Genomic DNA, 16,685 nt, shown 5'->3' on the forward strand with positions numbered 1-16,685 from the left:
AGCCCACTGTAAGCTAACAGTATATCTCACAACAGACAACACATGACTTCCAATTAGGCAAGATCTAATAAAAAAAATGGGCCTGCTCTTTCAGCTGGGTGGTTTCTAACACCCGTAAACAGGTCACAGTGGGCCTCTCACACTCATGGGCCCCAATGCCACTGAGCCGAGTCTAAGCATGGATTGTGGGCAGTCAGAATGTCCTCGTGTTCCACGTTATTCTCTTCAGACAACTACCCACACTAATGTCTCTTCTTTGTATATGAATGAACAAGTGAGAATGTATTCTGTGCCACATGTCACAGAAGTGACTTCTAAGCACTATTAACTACTTTGTGATATCTCCGAAAGAATATAACTCATCAATTCCACTGAGGGAAAAAATATCTTGCTACTGTAAACATCTGCCAATAGGAGTGAGTTATGTTGTGGTAAATGTCATCCGTGTGGCTTCTAAGCACTATCGGTTTTCAGCGAGGAGGGCACTCTACAAAACCTCACTACAACGTAAAAAAAACGAAAAATGTTCTTACAAAGTGTTACACTTGCACACGTGATAAGTCACGTTTTACCATAATATTTGATTATGTGACTGTTGTTAAATACGCTGTAACTGGTTGTCTATTTAAGTGTATCAAATTGATACGCAGGCCTCTTTGTATAGAAACATGAGTTAAAACAGCCAATAAATATTAAAACGAACACTCCAAATCTTTCTTCTTGTCTCAGAGAATGCAGAGATAATAGGGGTGATTTAGGCAGCAAGGATTAGACTGATTGGCAGAGCTGTAAAATGGATTTCCAACTTGCCTTCGGGTGGGTTGTGGGGGATTTCAGATTGGACCACCCTGGCTTTATAGCTGAGTGTGCCCCTGGCAAGAATCTGCTGGACACAGACACCCGGAAGAGAGCTAAACGGAGGGAAGGGCTCTTTTGTCTCCCACGGACTCCTCGGGAGCAGGCAAGGGGCACCCTCAGCCTCAGCTGCCAAATGGACTCCTACTACGGGAAAAGCTCTAGGTATCTCCAGTCTGAGCAAGAGATAATCATCAACAGTGGAGTCTGTTTGCTCAGTCTTCGAGGAGACAATTGGGGAGTTTGTCCAGACGGGGCAGTTTTTACTGCAGGCCTTTTGGAGTGCTTCCTTGCCAAACAGGGCCGCCCCCTACAAAAGGAGTTTTTAAACTCGCCGAATAGATCCGCGCATTTAAGTAGGCGCAGATCCCACCGTAGGCCTTGAAATGAAATGTAAAATGTGGCGTTCGAAATTAGAAACATGACCTTCTCGCACGATTGGGACCATTTAGTTGGACAGCAGTGTTTTGAAAATAAGGGTGGAATACATTTGGTAACCTGGTGATGCACTTATGTAATTTTCCAGAGTCTGGCATCCTGCGCTGCAATTAGTACCTGGATATACGTCTATGTGGGCAGGCCTGCTAAAGATAGGTACGCTGCTATTGATAACTGTTTTTTAAAATATTTTATCCTGGCATGGGTCCACTAAAGTCAAGTTTGAAAAAAACCCCGCTAAAGTGCATAGAAGACACAATGTTGACGTTTTTAGCGTGTCCGTGGAACGTTTTTCTCCTTATGAACACTGGGCCAGTTCAAGGCTATGTTGTATTTTTGTCTCTGGTGTAAGCTGGGTTCCCTCCATCTCTAAGTTTAGGTCTGACAGCTAATATTGACTTTTGCTCACTGGAATCTGTAAGTGCGTTTCTTCGGAGTAGGGCTACTCATGGGGAGTGGATGTAACTCAGAGAAAGTAAACAAAAAATGGGAAAGGAAGTGCCAGCGCCCTGGGGTCTCGCGCGTTCACGTGCGCAGTGCTATACTGAAAGATGGCCCTGTGCGATATAAGGGGTTGGAGTACACTGCGCACCTCAGCTTAGCTGACAACAAACACACAGGGCACTCAGACACAATCAGCGCATGCTGCTTCAACCTGCAAAGAGGGGTCTCAGCGTTAGGCAAATGCAGAGCCCTTTCATCGTCCTCACAAGTTTCCAAATGTAGGGCCATTTGCATAACTTTCCAAAAAACGTTTAATAAAAATATGCCAGTCATGCTATTATTAAACATTGAGGGTAAAGATAGTAATAAAACGTAGCAAGTGCCCTGTGCCAATGGCATTCCAGCGAGAGTGCCTGAGTCACCCTGGAAAAGTTTGTGGAAGCTAGACACACACACACACACACTTTGAGGTAGCTCCGCTGCCTGTGAAGTCATCAAGCACCATGCCTTTAAATATGGAATAAGGAGTCTGCCTGGTGTCACAGGTCTTGCGTTAGAGCAAAGTGCTAGCGGGAATGAATGCAGATACTCGGCAGGACTCCCGGCTCCGCCACTTCTTGCTGACAACAGGTACAGTCACTGGGGAGGGTAAATGATAGTGGCTGCACTTTATTTGTACTAGGGACTGGCATTGATAGTAAGTGGCAGTTGTGTGGTATCAGGTAAAATGGGACTTTCCTATCACGTCGATTCAATTCTTCTGATAATAGTAGTGTAGTGAGGGCAGGTGACGAGCATTTCTGGGTACAGCGGTGCCGCCTTGTAACCTCAACACCTCAAAGGTGAGCATTTTACAAATCCCACTATGTGGAGAGTACGGAACGATCCCTTTCGTGTCCATGGGAAAATACCCTCTACTTTTATTCATCATGCTGCTGCGCCGATCCCGTCTTTCTCCACTAGCGGGCGCACGGCTCCAGCTTTCAGTGTTTGATTTTCACATCTGTTGCCCGAGCCACACTTGCTCAATCTATCCTCGAAGCTGGGCATGGGTCGCAGGGCACCGGGAGCTGATAAAAGCTGCATAATGCTGTTAGGCCACTGTAACTCGCACTGCCCCTTCGTTGGGAACCCAGAAATGCATTTGGTGAAACGATTTTCATCCAGGGCTGGTGGATGCTTGCACTTCAGTCCCGGGGTCCGGGCTAGGGGGCTGGCTCGTTGCACGTCCTCAGGAGTGACGGGAAGGAGCGGTTCTGCCCCTCGAAAGACTCTAAAGTACCTCTGCGGACACTCTAGCATGCCTTCTATAAAGATAGTCAGAAAGGCATCCCAACTATAGGAAGTTTGAAAGAGGAACAATGTCATCAGAAATAGTGACGCCCTTCCATTTAATGTACGTTTTCAAAAAGGTGGTCGTAGTCACTTGCTGCCTTCGTGTGGGGCGAGGATGCCGAGGGTCTGTGAAGCAACAGTGCTTGCTGTGTCCCACAGACCCTTACTCTGTGATCAGTTCAGTGTGCAGGCTGCAGTGGGATCCCCGGAGTGGGCGGTACCTTTCCCTTCCACACCCCTTCACCCTGCATTGGGGCTCTGCGCTCTCACTGGCACCGGCACTCTACAGAGGGGAGCGGGAGGTTCACCTCGTCTTGTCGTCAGAGTACTTCTGGCTGGAGCTCTCCTCCGAGGACGCTCGAGCAGAGACCTGGAGACCAGAGGAGTTGCCGCGTCCCCTTTAAAAGGCAGGAGCGGGGGCAGGTGCTGAGCCGGGGCTCTGCCGAGCTGCTAAACTCTTGATTGGACGCTGACTGCAAGACCCCGGGGTCATGACATCAGCAAAGAAACAAAAAGCAGCCTTCGGCTCATCTCAATCCATGTACGAGGTCTGAGAGTGCAGACAGCTGAAAGTCGGAGACGCCTGTGAGCCCGGACCAGACTCAGGTGACCGGCACTTCTAGGAACCAGCGCACAACCCACCGGGCTGCAGGGCACAGGATTACACCGAGGGTCGAGGAGAGTGCCCGGTATATGGTGAACTCTGGGGGCTGGATTGCCTTCTGGTCTCTGTCCATGCGCCCCCGCCCCCAAGGAGAATAACAAGGCACCAGAACACTCCAGGGGTCCCGCAGTGTCTGGCAGCATGACCAGGAGGCGGCGGACTGCGCCGGGGGCTCCGCCAAGGTTTGGCTGCGTGGCTACGGACGGGGAAAGTTTGGAGTAAGCCCAGGGATGAGGGCAGCAGACACTCTTCATCCAGGCTGCATCGAAGCATACTGACACTGACCGGGCCCCTCGGCTGGGACTCTTGGAAGCGCACCTGTGGGATCTAGACCCCCTCCACTCCCCCACCCGCGGAAACTGCACCTGAGGCGCGCGTTTTGATGTCTCTAGTGAGCTTGCTGGGAAAGCACACCTTTGAAGACTGTACTAGCGCCGGGTCCCTGAGGGCTCCCATTAGACGGCCAGAGGTGCCGCAGCCTGAAGACTCCTGGCGCTGAGGGTGTGTGTTATGTTTCCCTACGAGGAAATGGCTCCGCTGGATCCTCCCAAGTGCACTTCATAGCCCATCGGCAGCTTCCTTTAGGTACTTGGTCTTTTTCTTTGATTTCTGGGGAGACGATGGTTCTATCGAATTGACCACCTGTGCTTGGGATGTCTACCTGACTCGCGATAGTGTCCTGTCGTGCTGCCAGGCTCCACACAGCTTCTTGTAAACAACTTGAAGTGCACACGTGCAGTATTTTTCTAAGTGTGTGTGTACGCGCATGTTTTTTTTTTAATTAGGACATGCTTCAATACTCATTCCCTTGAATAGTGAATACACTACTTTTCTTTTAAATCCTTAAGACGCACCTCGCCATTCAGTTGCACAATTTAAATTGTAATTTGCCCTGTGAGTTTTTTCTCTTAAATGTTGTCTGAATATGCTACAGAATGCCCTTAGAATGAGCGCTGCCCTTGGCAAGCTTCTGAGAATTAAAGTGCGTGCTCTTAACCTGCGCTGCCCTTCGCCGTGTTGTTACAACTTGCCAGCGCGCAGCATTGAAACGACGGCCTGGGGGTGAGAGGGGGTGTTACAACTTTCACTGAACTTTTTAGAAGTGAGGAGTACATTATTTAAGGCTACTGTAGATGATCGTAGTGTGTCTGTTTTTTTCTGATTTAAAATGAATTTGCTTGGCTTGGAGTCCTCTTTGGGGGGGGGGGGTCCTGGGATATGCTTCAGTATGCTTTCATCCTGTGTGCGCCTCTAGCTGCCTTACTAACGACCCTTCTTCTGCCCCTACAGGTTGACAATGGTGGCCGGGATGCGCTCGCTGCTGGTGCTTCTCCTCTACCAGGTGTTGTTGGGAGGCTCGGTGGGGCTCGTCCCCGAGCTGGGCCGGCGGCGGTTCGCCGAGTCGAGCCGGGGCCCGGCCAGCGCGGGCCCGCAGCAGCAAGCTCACTCGGAGGACCTACTGCGCGAGTTCGAGCTGCGCCTGCTGCACATGTTCGGCCTGAAGCGGCGGCCGAACCCCAGCGCGGGCGCCCCCATCCCGCCCTACATGCGGGACCTCTACCGGGGCCAGGGCCTGGACCTGCGGCAGGAGCGCTCCGCCAGCCGCGCCAACACCGTCCGCAGCTTCCACCACGAAGGTAAGAAAGAGTCCGAGGGGCGAGGAGTTCTCCTTACAGTGGCCCTAGGAGGCGCGATACTGCCACGGGAGGGGGCACTGCTGACTGGCATGTAGAGAGGAAACCCCAACGGCGTGTGGCTGTGTGCTTTCTGCGCAGAACCTAGCATGGGTGGGCACACTTTACCCGGAGTGTTGCTGGCACCACCCTTCCGTACATGCACAATAAACCGAGTAGGTGCCCTGCTAATCCGAACCAGTTGCAGGTTGACCACGAATTCTACCATGTGGGCCCAGGACAGGCGCCAGAGGTGGGGTGGGTGAGATTACTGTTGTCTTCCTGTGATTTTACTGCTTGTGGCATCTCTTTTGTGGTACCTTTCTTTGAGTGTGTGTGTGTGTATGTATGTGTATATATATCCCATTTCCTTACTTGCGGGCTGGTGTCCTGTCCTTCAGAGCCTGTGTGTCAGTGTTAAGGTTTACTTGTCCTAAATTGATTATTTTTCAGTTTTGTATCTTCTTTACCATGTACGCTTACTCAAAACATGATCTAGAAGACTATTATTCTTAGAAACCTGAATCATTATTGTTAAAAACTTGTTTCTGCTTACACTACCAACCACGTGTCGGCAAACCAGTGAGAAAACAGAAATGTTCTCTTTGGGTGCTCTCAAATACTAGCTGGTAGTTATATTAAAATAAAAGTAATTTATTCTTGTGTTATTTACGGAAGGCCTGCATGTGATGCAAATCCTTCTTAAATGGAGGACTTGGCGGTACATTTTGAAAAGTTTACAAACAATCGGGGAGGGGATCACACAGGCAGGAGTCCACTCTTCTTCCCTGTGCCCCATTGTAATTAAATTAAAATGGCCGGGGGCATGTGTTTGTACCCGCTGTTCAGTTCGCTTCTTGCTTCAGGCCCCCTTTCAATAGCACATTTGAGGGACATTCTGCAACTAATTGGCAATTCTCCTAGAGACCCTTGAGTCGCCCCGGGGGCAATTCCGTTCCCATTGTTACGCTTCTGGGGCATTTGGTCACTTTCTGTGCAAAGCTCCCCCCGCCCCTCCACTACTATCCCCGCTGGGGTGCTTGCTGGTCTCTCCATCCAGGGCCATGGGTGCAGCCGCGTAATGACGCAGTGCCTTGGAAACTCCCCCCACCCTTACAGGTCTATTGGGGGTAGGCTCGCTTTGGGCACTTTTAATGGCCACCCGCGCCGCCCCAAACGTGAGGGTCTATCCAGGGCCCTCTAGGTGAGTCTACCCCGAGGGCCTGCTCCCTGCCTGCGGCGGCCAGGCCCGGGGAAGGACGCCTCGTTTACAGTGGCTCTGGGGTCGTTGGGCCGGCCTCTAATCCGGGGCCTAATCCTCGTGAGATATCAATGGAACCATCAATTGCATTGTTTGTCACAATGACTTTCTTGTCTCTCCTGAAAAAGCCCGTGGCTGCTATCAGCGCTGATCTGCAGGGACAAGCTGCTAAGCGCCGACCCTGCCCGTCTGCTCTACACCTGAAAGAGCCGCTGCAATCGGCGGCCATCTCGTCTACTGTATACATCTATGGAACTCGGGTAGCAGAATGCATATTTGGGGCGAAGTCGTTTACAGTGTACACTAATCTAAATCGTAAGCGCTTTCTAGCAAACCAGAAGGAATACCGCTCCAAAAGAGCGTTCAGTTGTAGAGCTATGAAGTTATATCCATTTGGAGTACTTCACATTGTCTTGTTTTCCTCTTAGAACTCTGGGACTTGTAGTTCCTGGTTTCACAGTACCGATAGCCAAATTAGTTCCTGCGTTTTTTAAAGGGAAGCTGGACTGTAAAACAGCTAGGTAACTGGTGTGTACTAATAAATACTCCTTGGGGTCTGGACGCAACTTTAAATCACTTCCTTCACTATATCGCCCCAGTCCTTCAATATGTTTCCCTAGTGAATAATTTTCAATTTCACTCGCTGCGTTGTTGGGCGCACTTTCTCGCTGGATGTGGCGCCCGGCAGCAGCCTGTATGGTATGTCAGTAGCATGTCTAGTGTGTCGCGTTGCATGTAGCCTGTCTAGTGCTGTCTCGGGGATGAAGCCTGTAGTTTGACTGTGACGTCCTCCAAGGTTCCTGTGAACTCCGACTCTCGCGCTATAGGCCTCCCTCAGTGCTGGGCAGGCCTGTAAAGCGGATAATGAAAATACCAGCTCCACATGCTGGGACACAGGCCGATGACGAGAGCATTTTTATTGGGATTTAATTAAATTGGCGTACAAAGGAAGTGGTCAGAGATCAATGGCCGCGACGTATAATGGGAAGCTTTATATTGAGGCGGGAGATTAATGGTGAAATGTAACCTTCCACTGTGGTTTTGACTCCTGCCTGCGCCAGTGAAAGTAAGCCTCGCCGTGAGTGAGCGCATGATTCACGCGGCCCAGCTCGGCCTTGGAAGTGCGAAATTTACTGTGTAATCCCCAGGGACGCGTCTCCTACGTGCAGCCCTTTCTGGAGGGGTCAGAGTCCGAGGCGGGGCTGGCAACCGGTTCAAACGGGGTACGCCAGTGTGATGTTCTCTCCTTTCTCATTATTCCCTACCTTCCCCTTTAAGGCATGTCATCTTCCCCTTCATTCCATATTCTCAGAATGTATTGATTTATAAGGTTCTTTATCTGTCAGTTACTTGTGGCTGTTCCTGGATGAGGTTTTATTAAACCCACTCTGCTTAATCAAATCGACTTCATTGTTATACTATTATTGAATTATACAATATTATACTGGCGACGATCGGAAACGACCTCAACAGGACAACACAACAAGCTTCCTGACCTGCTTGACCTGCTTTCTCCTCCAGCGGCTGATTCTTCGTGTTTGAAGTGAAGCGAAGTCTTCCCAGCGGCGGAATTAAAGGATTAATGGTGGTGAGGAGAGCGGGAGGTGTTTAATTAAGAAATGTGGATCTGGGAAAGTCTAATTTAAAAGAGTTTGCGCGTAATAAGAAATAATCGTTAACGCTCGCGTTTTGCTCGCGCTCCGCTCTTAAATGACTGACGTCGGCATGCGTTTCAAACGCGTGCGTTTCATCTAGCGGAAAGGACGCGCTACGCATTGACGTATCATCAGATCCGACGACGCTGCGTTTCTTGAAAGCTGAGCTGCGTTCCAGTAGAACGTACTTTGTCATTACCACATAATGATGGATTCAGGAAGTCTACTCTGAAACAAAATAGAACGTCTTTTGTTTAACGCGTTCTGTTCATGAAAGAAAGCATTTACAAGTGAAATAATTGAAGCAATAGAGAACGTCCTTTGTCTAACTCGTTCTATTTCTGAAACAAGCATTGGCAAACAAAGCAATTGAACTCTCTGAACTCTCTGTTACCTAGAATAAAAAGAAAAACCTGATATTTAGAATTAAAAAAAAAAAAAAGGAGATATACTTGAAGAATAAAATGCAAAATGTAACGCAACCAGCATTTTTCCTCACAAGTCCAGGAGAGCCTAACGTAAAGTGGAAAAAATGGAAAAAGATATTTGCAAATTATGCAAGAGTCTGCGGAACCAACTTGAGTGCTGAAAGGAAACACTCACTTCTTCTGCATTGTCTGGGGGGTGAAGGACAAGATGTCCTAGAACACTTGCCAGACTTGTCAGCTGCTGAACAAAGAAATTTAAATGAATACGAGATAGCCATACTCCAACTTGATAGACATTATTTACCAAGACTTAGTACCATCATGGAAAGATACCATTTTGGCTTACGTGGACAAAAGAAGGATGAAACTGTAGAAGATTACGTATCTTCATTGCGAAAACTTGCTTCGTCATGCAACTTTGGTCAGACACTTGATGAACGCATACGTGATCAATTTGTTTTAAAATGCGCACATGACGATATAAGAAAGGAGCTATGGCTGAAAGATGAGCCTCCACTAGAGGAAGTTTTAACAATTGCAAAACAAGTAGAACACATGACGAGATGTGTTAGTGAACTTAAAAAAGAGAAAGAACAACCATCTACATCTGAGAATAAAGATGAAGTAAAAGTTGATGAGACTGTGTATCAGCTAAAAAAAGTAGAAAATGTTGTAAATGATGAAAAAAATGTTAGATCAACTAATCCTTCTTTCTCTTACTCCAGTGGCAAATTTTCTTGTTTTAGGTGTGGTCAGATCAATCATTTGGCTAATTCACCTATGTGTCCCGCTTTAAAAGTGACTTGTAATTTGTGTAATAAGAAGGGTCATTTTGCAAAATTCTGCAGGAGCAAAACCTATAATAGTGACAAAAGAAGGTGGCCTCAACCTCATGTAAGATCAATTTGTTTTGAAGTAAAGGATGACAAATCAGATCATCCTTCTCATTTAGTTAGTGTAGAAGGGTCTATGATAAATTTAAAATTTGATTCCTGCTCTAAAATAACTATAATTGATGAAAAAATGTATAATGAACTGTTTAAAGGCAAAGTTAAGCTGTTTAAATGTGATATTCTTCCATTGGGGTATAGCGAAAAACCAATTGTGATGGTGGGCTATTTCATGGCTGAAATTGAACTTGGTTCAAAGATCACTGTTGGCAAAGTTTATGTATCTAAAAAAGGAGATGCACTTCTAGGTTGGTTGCATCAAGGTTATTTGGGAGTGACACTTGATCCAAATGCCTCTCCCCAAGTGAGAATCCAAGAGGTATCTTACCCTATACGTGACAATAAGTGTGATGAAAGTTTGTCTTTATCGTTGGCAAAACAATTTCCAGATGTTTTTAAAGAGGAATTAGGGTGTTTGCGTGGTTACAAACATCATATTAAATTAAAATGCAATGCCCTTCCCATTGTAGCCAAGGTAAGGAGGATTCCCCTTGTAGAACAAGTGAAAGTCCAAGAGGAACTTGACAAACTTGTGAAAAATAATATTATAGAACCTGTGGAGGCAACAGAGTGGCTTGCCCCAGTGGTGATTGCAAAGAAACCTACTGGTGAAATTCGTCTTTGCATTGACCTTAGAGCTCTAAATAAGGAAGTAGTTGTTGACAGGTTTCCACTTCCCAACATAGATGAGATAGTCAGCACTTTGGAAGGTGCAAAGTATTTCACCACACTCGACCTAGCCTCCGCATATCATCAGGTAGAGCTTGATACATATTCACAAGACCTGACTGCATTCATTACACCCATGGGTACGTTTAAATTTAAGAGAATGCCTTTTGGCCTTGTCTCGGCTGCCTCTGTCTTCCAACGGATTATGTCAAAGATCTTGAGAGGTGTATCAGGTGTTAAGTGCTATCAGGATGATTTACTAATTTATGGAAGTAGTATCCTGGAGCATGATGGTCGTGTGTCAGATGTTTTAAAACGTTTGAATGGTGCTGGTATGACCTTAAAAAGAAACAAATGCAAATTCAGAGTTCAAGAAGTTAATTATCTAGGTCACTGTATCACTGGTGATGGTGTCTTCCCAAAGAAAGAACTTGTTGAGTCTATAGACAAAGTGAAAGATCCCACTTGTAAAGAGGAACTTCTTTCATTTCTAGGCATGGTGGAATTTTATGGGAAATTCATTCCGAATTTTGCTGACAAAACTCATAATTTGAGAAAACTCACGGCTAAGAATGTTGTGTTTGACTGGTCATGCGAATGTAAAACTGAATTTGAGAGTATCAAGAAAGAGCTGAAGAAGGCTCCTTCCCTGCATGCTTTTGTTCCAGGTCTACCCACCATTATGTTTACAGACGCTAGTGATAAAGGTCTGGGTGCCGTTTTGGTTCAGAAGAAAGATGGGAAAGACTATCTTATTTGTTGTTCTTCACGTTGCCTTAGAGGATCAGAGTATAACTACTCAGTGATTGAGAAAGAGTCCCTTGCAATTTTCTGGGCTTTGAGAAAGTTTAAGAATCTTGTTTGGGGAACAAAAGTGTGCGTGTTATCTGACCATAAACCTTTGAAAGAAGTCTTTTCCAAGAAAGGCCTTGATGCCATTTCCTCAAGAATCAGGAAATGGATTGTTTCCTTGCAGGAATTTGAGTTTGAGGTAGAATACATACCTGGGATTGCCAACAGGTCGGCTGATTGTCTATCTAGATTAGTTGACAGTGATAATGCTGATCTTGATGATATAACGGAACCTGATGAGTGCATCAAGGTGTGTGAAGTCACTGATGGTGCAATTGATGAAAAAGAATGGAGGTTGGAGTTGGGAAAAGATGAAGAAGTATGCAATGTTATTCTTTCTTTGGTGAATAGATCTCATTTGTCCAAACCTTGGTCTTTAGTTTCAGATGAACTCTCTGTAATTGATGGTCTGTTGACCCGTGGCACCAAACTGGTTCCTCCCTGTACTCTTAGAAGCAAGTTACTAGCTCTTGCCCATTGTGGTCACTTGGGCATTGTGAAAACTAAAGAATTCCTACGTATGCAGTTTTGGTGGCCTGGCATGGATCTTGAAATTGAAAGAATGGTCCGTGAGTGTCCTGAGTGTTGTTCAAGCGACAAGATCTTGAAAACAAAACAAATGCCCATGGTTAAGAGGACATTGCCTGGTCATCCTTGGGAGGAGGTTGCTATTGACATTCTGGGCCCTTTATCTGGCGTTTCAGACACTCCTTACCTCATTGTGTTAATAGATCTCTACTCAAGGTGGATTGAAGTATCTGCTGTTAGAGAAATTACCTCTAATTCCATCATTAACTTCTTGGAACCCCTATTTTGTAAGGAGGGCTTTCCTAACAGCATTTTGTCTGATAATGGTCCCCAGTTTTGTTCCTCGGTTTTTGTTGATTTTTTAAAAAAATGTGGTATTACTCAAAAGAAGTGTTCGCTATATCATCCAGAGACTAATGGTGCAGTAGAGAGGGTCAATAAAACGCTTAAAGAATCAATTCAGCTTGCCCGTGCTTCAGGTTTGAATTGGAAAGCGACTCTCCAGGACAGGATTAATACGTATCGTTTTGTCCCTCATTCCTCTACTGGGAGGTCTCCATTTGAACTGTTCAAAGGGAGAATTCCTAATACCTTATTATGTCCTGGTTGGATGTCTTTAAATAAAGGTCTGGTGAATAATGACATAGGGGATTGGAGGACAAGAGAACTTTCCAAGCAAGATGCACGTAAGACTTACTTTGATAAAAAGAAAAGCGTAAACTCTCAAGTAGTCAAAGTTGGCGATATGGTAAAAATAAAGACTCCGGTTGGACGTAGACCATGGTCTAAGTATACCGATGTTAGAACTGTTATCAAAGTTTTTAGAAATGCTGTAAAGACTGAAGATGGAAGAATTTGGAACAAAAGTCGTGTTGTGTTAGTTAATCCTAATCTGTATGTTGATTCCACCCATAATGGTATGGGTTTGTACAATAATTCTTTCCTTCCTTCAAATTCTTCATTTGACAGGTCTTCATCTTTCTCGCCAAGAAGTCAAAGAATTCGTAGTGCTCCATATTACTTGAAAGATTATGTTTAGATCAATGTTTTTTTTGCTTATGCTGTTTAACTTGTTTTTTGAAGGGAGTGGTGTGATGTTCCTTTTTTTCTTGTTGTAAAGGAAGGGAGATGTGTGATGTTCTCTCCTTTCTCATTATTCCCTACCTTCCCCTTTAAGGCATGTCATCTTCCCCTTCATTCCATATTCTCAGAATGTATTGATTTATAAGGTTCTTTATCTGTCAGTTACTTGTGGCTGTTCCTGGATGAGGTTTTATTAAACCCACTCTGCTTAATCAAATCGACTTCATTGTTATACTATTATTGAATTATACAATATTATAGCCAGCCCTCCGGGTACCTCTTTCCAGCCCTCCACTGGATATTGTCGTTTTCACAGCGCGCGGAAAGAAAATGGCTCGCAGTTTGTTTACCCTGGACTCTAAATAAAGTGCTTATTTAATACGAGGCGGGGCTCGTTCCTTCAGAGAAGCGCAGACTTTCAGGGGTTTGTTATGCAAAAGCCGTCCCTGGCGGCGAAGGTTGGGGCTTTACTTTGATGGCACCCCCTGCTGGGTTTGCGAGGGTTGGAGGTATTGTAAGAGTCTGCAGCTCCGAGAGGTCTCGCAAATGACCATTCCTCTTGGCCTAAAACAAATATGCATATGGCTTTAAGCAGCACTTCGAGCTGTGCCAGGCTTCCTTGGTCGCCGAGAGCTCCCCTGTGGCCTCTTGGCGAGGCCCACGGGTCCCACGCGGACGCGCATTGTCCCGCCTCCACGCACCTCACTGCCAAGTGCACTCTTTGCCCTTCAACCCACTGTGCATTTAATTTGTCATGCCTACACATTTTCACCTCGTTAATCTTTATAGTGTATCCCTGCTTGGAGGGGGCTTGGCGGTGGGTGTGTTGAGGTGAGCCCCGTGGGGCGCTGGGGATTTCCATGCACGGGGTCTGTACAATGGTCGCGCTTTATAAACCCTAATGTTGCTAAAACACTATTATGGTGCTTTTTATATCAGGGCAAGTGGGTATTGTTTTGACAATCCCTGGTTCCTGGGGGATGGGGGCGCGTCTGTTGGAAAATGCACCGTACCATCTAATTCTGAGCATAAAATGGTTGGCTCGGTGTGGGTGACTCCCTCGCCTCCTTAAATTGTAGCTGCTGCATTTGGCCCCTTTTAACTTAAATTCCTTACTTAACGTCAGCTTGCTGTAATCGCTGTCGGTAAACTTGTTTTCTACAGTGCTAGCATGTTGTTTCCAAAGTCCTCGAATTCCACAGTAATGTTCGTCTCTGAACAGCCATCATTAGGCGCACCTGGAATGCAGAGTGTACCACTGCTTCATCCAGGGGTAGAGCTGTTGATGGGCTGATGTCGGGTGCCATGTGTGCTTGCATATACAAAAATCATGAATTTTAGAACTGCGGCTTTATTGGGGGGTTGGAAGGGGTTCGTATGCTTCATTATGTGGTGTGAAATGTGCCCCTGCTAAGCTTGCAGCAGGAAGCCAATTACTGGCCCCTGTGCTAATTTCATTGACTGACTGGTGTTTCTCTTTTTTTTCTTTTCTTTTTCCTAATCAACTCAGAAGTTTTGGAAGGCCTGCCAGAGGCGAGTGGGAAGCTAATGCAGCGTTTCTTCTTTAACTTGACTTCCATCCCTAATGAGGAGTTTATCACCTCGGCTGAACTCCGAATCTTCCGCGAACTGGTCGAGGACAGCTCTGAAAGGAACAGCAGTAATCTGCACCGTATTAATATTTATGAGATTCTCAAGCCCCCCAGCCACCTGGACCTGGTCACCAGGCTGCTGGACACACGGCTGGTGCAGCACAACGCCAGCAGCTGGGAGAGCTTTGACGTCACCCCGGCCGTGCTGCGGTGGATGGTGCACGGGCAGCCCAACCATGGCTTCGTGGTGGAGGTGGGGCACCTAGATAGTGACACGGGCCTGTCCCAAAGACATGTCCGCGTGAGGCGCTCTGCGCACCAGGACGAGCACAGCTGGGCCCAGGTCCGCCCTCTACTAGTAACTTTTGGCCACGATGGGAAGGGCCACCCTCTGCACAAGAGGGAGAAGCGACAGGCCCGCCAACGTCAGCGGAAACGCCTCAAATCGAACTGCAGGAGGCACCCCCTTTATGTGGACTTCAGCGACGTGGGCTGGAATGACTGGATCGTGGCGCCACCTGGCTACCACGCCTTCTACTGCCACGGGGACTGCCCCTTCCCCCTGGCTGACCACCTGAACTCCACCAACCACGCCATAGTGCAGACTTTGGTTAATTCTGTGAATGCCAACATCCCCAAGGCGTGTTGTGTGCCCACAGAGCTCAGCGCCATCTCAATGCTCTACCTGGACGAGAATGAAAAGGTGGTGCTCAAGAACTACCAGGACATGGTGGTGGAGGGCTGTGGGTGCCACTAAAGACCAAGAGCTACCAGGTAATGGCGCAGGGCAGTGGGTGCCACCAGTGCAGGTAACAGAGGGCTATGGGTGCCACCAGTGCGTACAAACTGCCAGGAAATCCTGGCGGATGGTGCCACCTTTGTCCAGGAAATGGTGGTAGAGGGCTAGCTGTGGCTGCCATCGGAGCAACAAGCGGACCTAGCAGATGAACAGAGGAAAAAAAATCACAAAAGCTGACACTTTAATATTTTCCCAATGAAGACTTTTTATTTATATAATAAAATGACAAAGAAAACAGCTATTTTGAAAATATATTTATGTCTACAAAGTTGGGTAAAATGTATTTTAATCCAGAGAATTATTCCTTAAAAAGATGTTTAAATGTATTTTTTAGTTGTACATTTTATATGAGTTTTTGCCCCAGCACATGAAGTATAATAGTCAGATTCCTATTTTGTATTTATTTACTATTATAACCACTTTTTAGAAGAATAGCTAATTTGTATTTATATGTAATCAAAAGAAAAATATAGGGTTTGTACATAATTTAAAAAAAAATGTGCAGCCGTTTGACTTTTGTGTTTGCAAGTTGAGAAGTGTATGTGCAGAGTTTTGATTGCACCTTTCCTCCGAATTGGAATGATCAGTAAAGAAAGGTAACATGGTCTGGTTAGTTTAAAAGAAATAATACATTGCACTGTGAGCCGTTTAGTACTTGGGAAAACATTGACATCCGGTTGGGGTTGAATGTTTGGCTTATTGCCAGAGTTTAGGGTTGCCCATTCTGCGGAGTGAAAAAGAGACGGTAAGTACTATATCTGTTAAAGATTTTTACTTTTACTCCTCACTTGTGTTGTTACCCATTTGGGGGGTGGCGGGAGGGAAATTAATCAAAATAGCGGAAGTGACATCATCCAATCTCTGAATGCAGGAGATATCACGTGTGATTTGCTCTTGCTCCACATGTGGTCCTTCCTCGCTTCCTATTTGCTGTGAATTTAAGAGGGGCATATCATCAGACTCGCAGGAAGTAAACCGCACCATCAGTGGCCTGTTTTAGTTTGACTGCATTGCTTTCTAGTGCGAGACATTTCACTACAATGGGAAACTTTCATATTCTGCTCTCTGAGTTGTAATGTGCGAAATCGTAACATTAACAGTTGTAGTTTGAAAGTTTTCTCAAAAGGGGAGGAATACTCTGGATAAATATGTATGTCTTGGTAAATTCTGCAATTTTTAGAATGTGTTTTTGGTGCTTACCGTAAAGCATGTAATATACTGACGAGGTATATTAGTATGTGGCAAGGCCACCACGTTTTCTGTGAATACTGTTTGCACTTACTTGCATGTTTGTTGTAAACTAGATGTTTTGCTTGCCTTGAGTAGCAGTGCTTGTATGCATATGGTATTTGTCTGTAGCTGTTTGATTCAAATGGCTGTTGGTGCTTTCAGGGGGCTTAGTTGAGCATCGATGAAAAGTGAATAGGTCCAATACAACACCCTATTTTGTGTTCTTGGA

The 16,685-nt window shown here is 46.1% G+C and overlaps 1 protein-coding gene across 1 annotated transcript; it reads left to right on the top strand.

Annotated features, from left to right (window-relative positions):
* The first annotated feature begins 3,352 nt into the window (after nucleotides 1-3,352).
* On the top strand, nucleotides 3,353-15,831 carry BMP2 (bone morphogenetic protein 2). Its single transcript, XM_078649520.1, has 3 exons — nucleotides 3,353-4,321; nucleotides 5,027-5,373; nucleotides 14,346-15,831. Exons 2-3 carry the CDS (start codon nucleotides 5,034-5,036, stop codon nucleotides 15,182-15,184), a joined length of 1,179 nt encoding a protein of 392 aa, XP_078505646.1. The 5' UTR covers nucleotides 3,353-4,321; nucleotides 5,027-5,033; the 3' UTR covers nucleotides 15,185-15,831.
* Nucleotides 15,832-16,685: the final 854 nt, after the last annotated feature.

The sequence above is a fragment of the Lissotriton helveticus genome, chromosome 6 (genome assembly GCF_964261635.1).
Source record: "Lissotriton helveticus chromosome 6, aLisHel1.1, whole genome shotgun sequence".
Lineage (NCBI taxonomy): Eukaryota > Metazoa > Chordata > Amphibia > Caudata > Salamandridae > Lissotriton > Lissotriton helveticus.

Excerpts from the sequence above, each read along its gene's own strand:
- BMP2 (XM_078649520.1), top strand. The coding sequence starts at position 5,034 with ATGGTGGCCGGGATGCGCTCGCTGCTGGTGCTTCTCCTCTACCAGGTG. Across the intron at positions 5,374-14,345 it reads CCGCAGCTTCCACCACGAAG|AAGTTTTGGAAGGCCTGCCA; the intron begins GTAAGAAAGAGT and ends TAATCAACTCAG.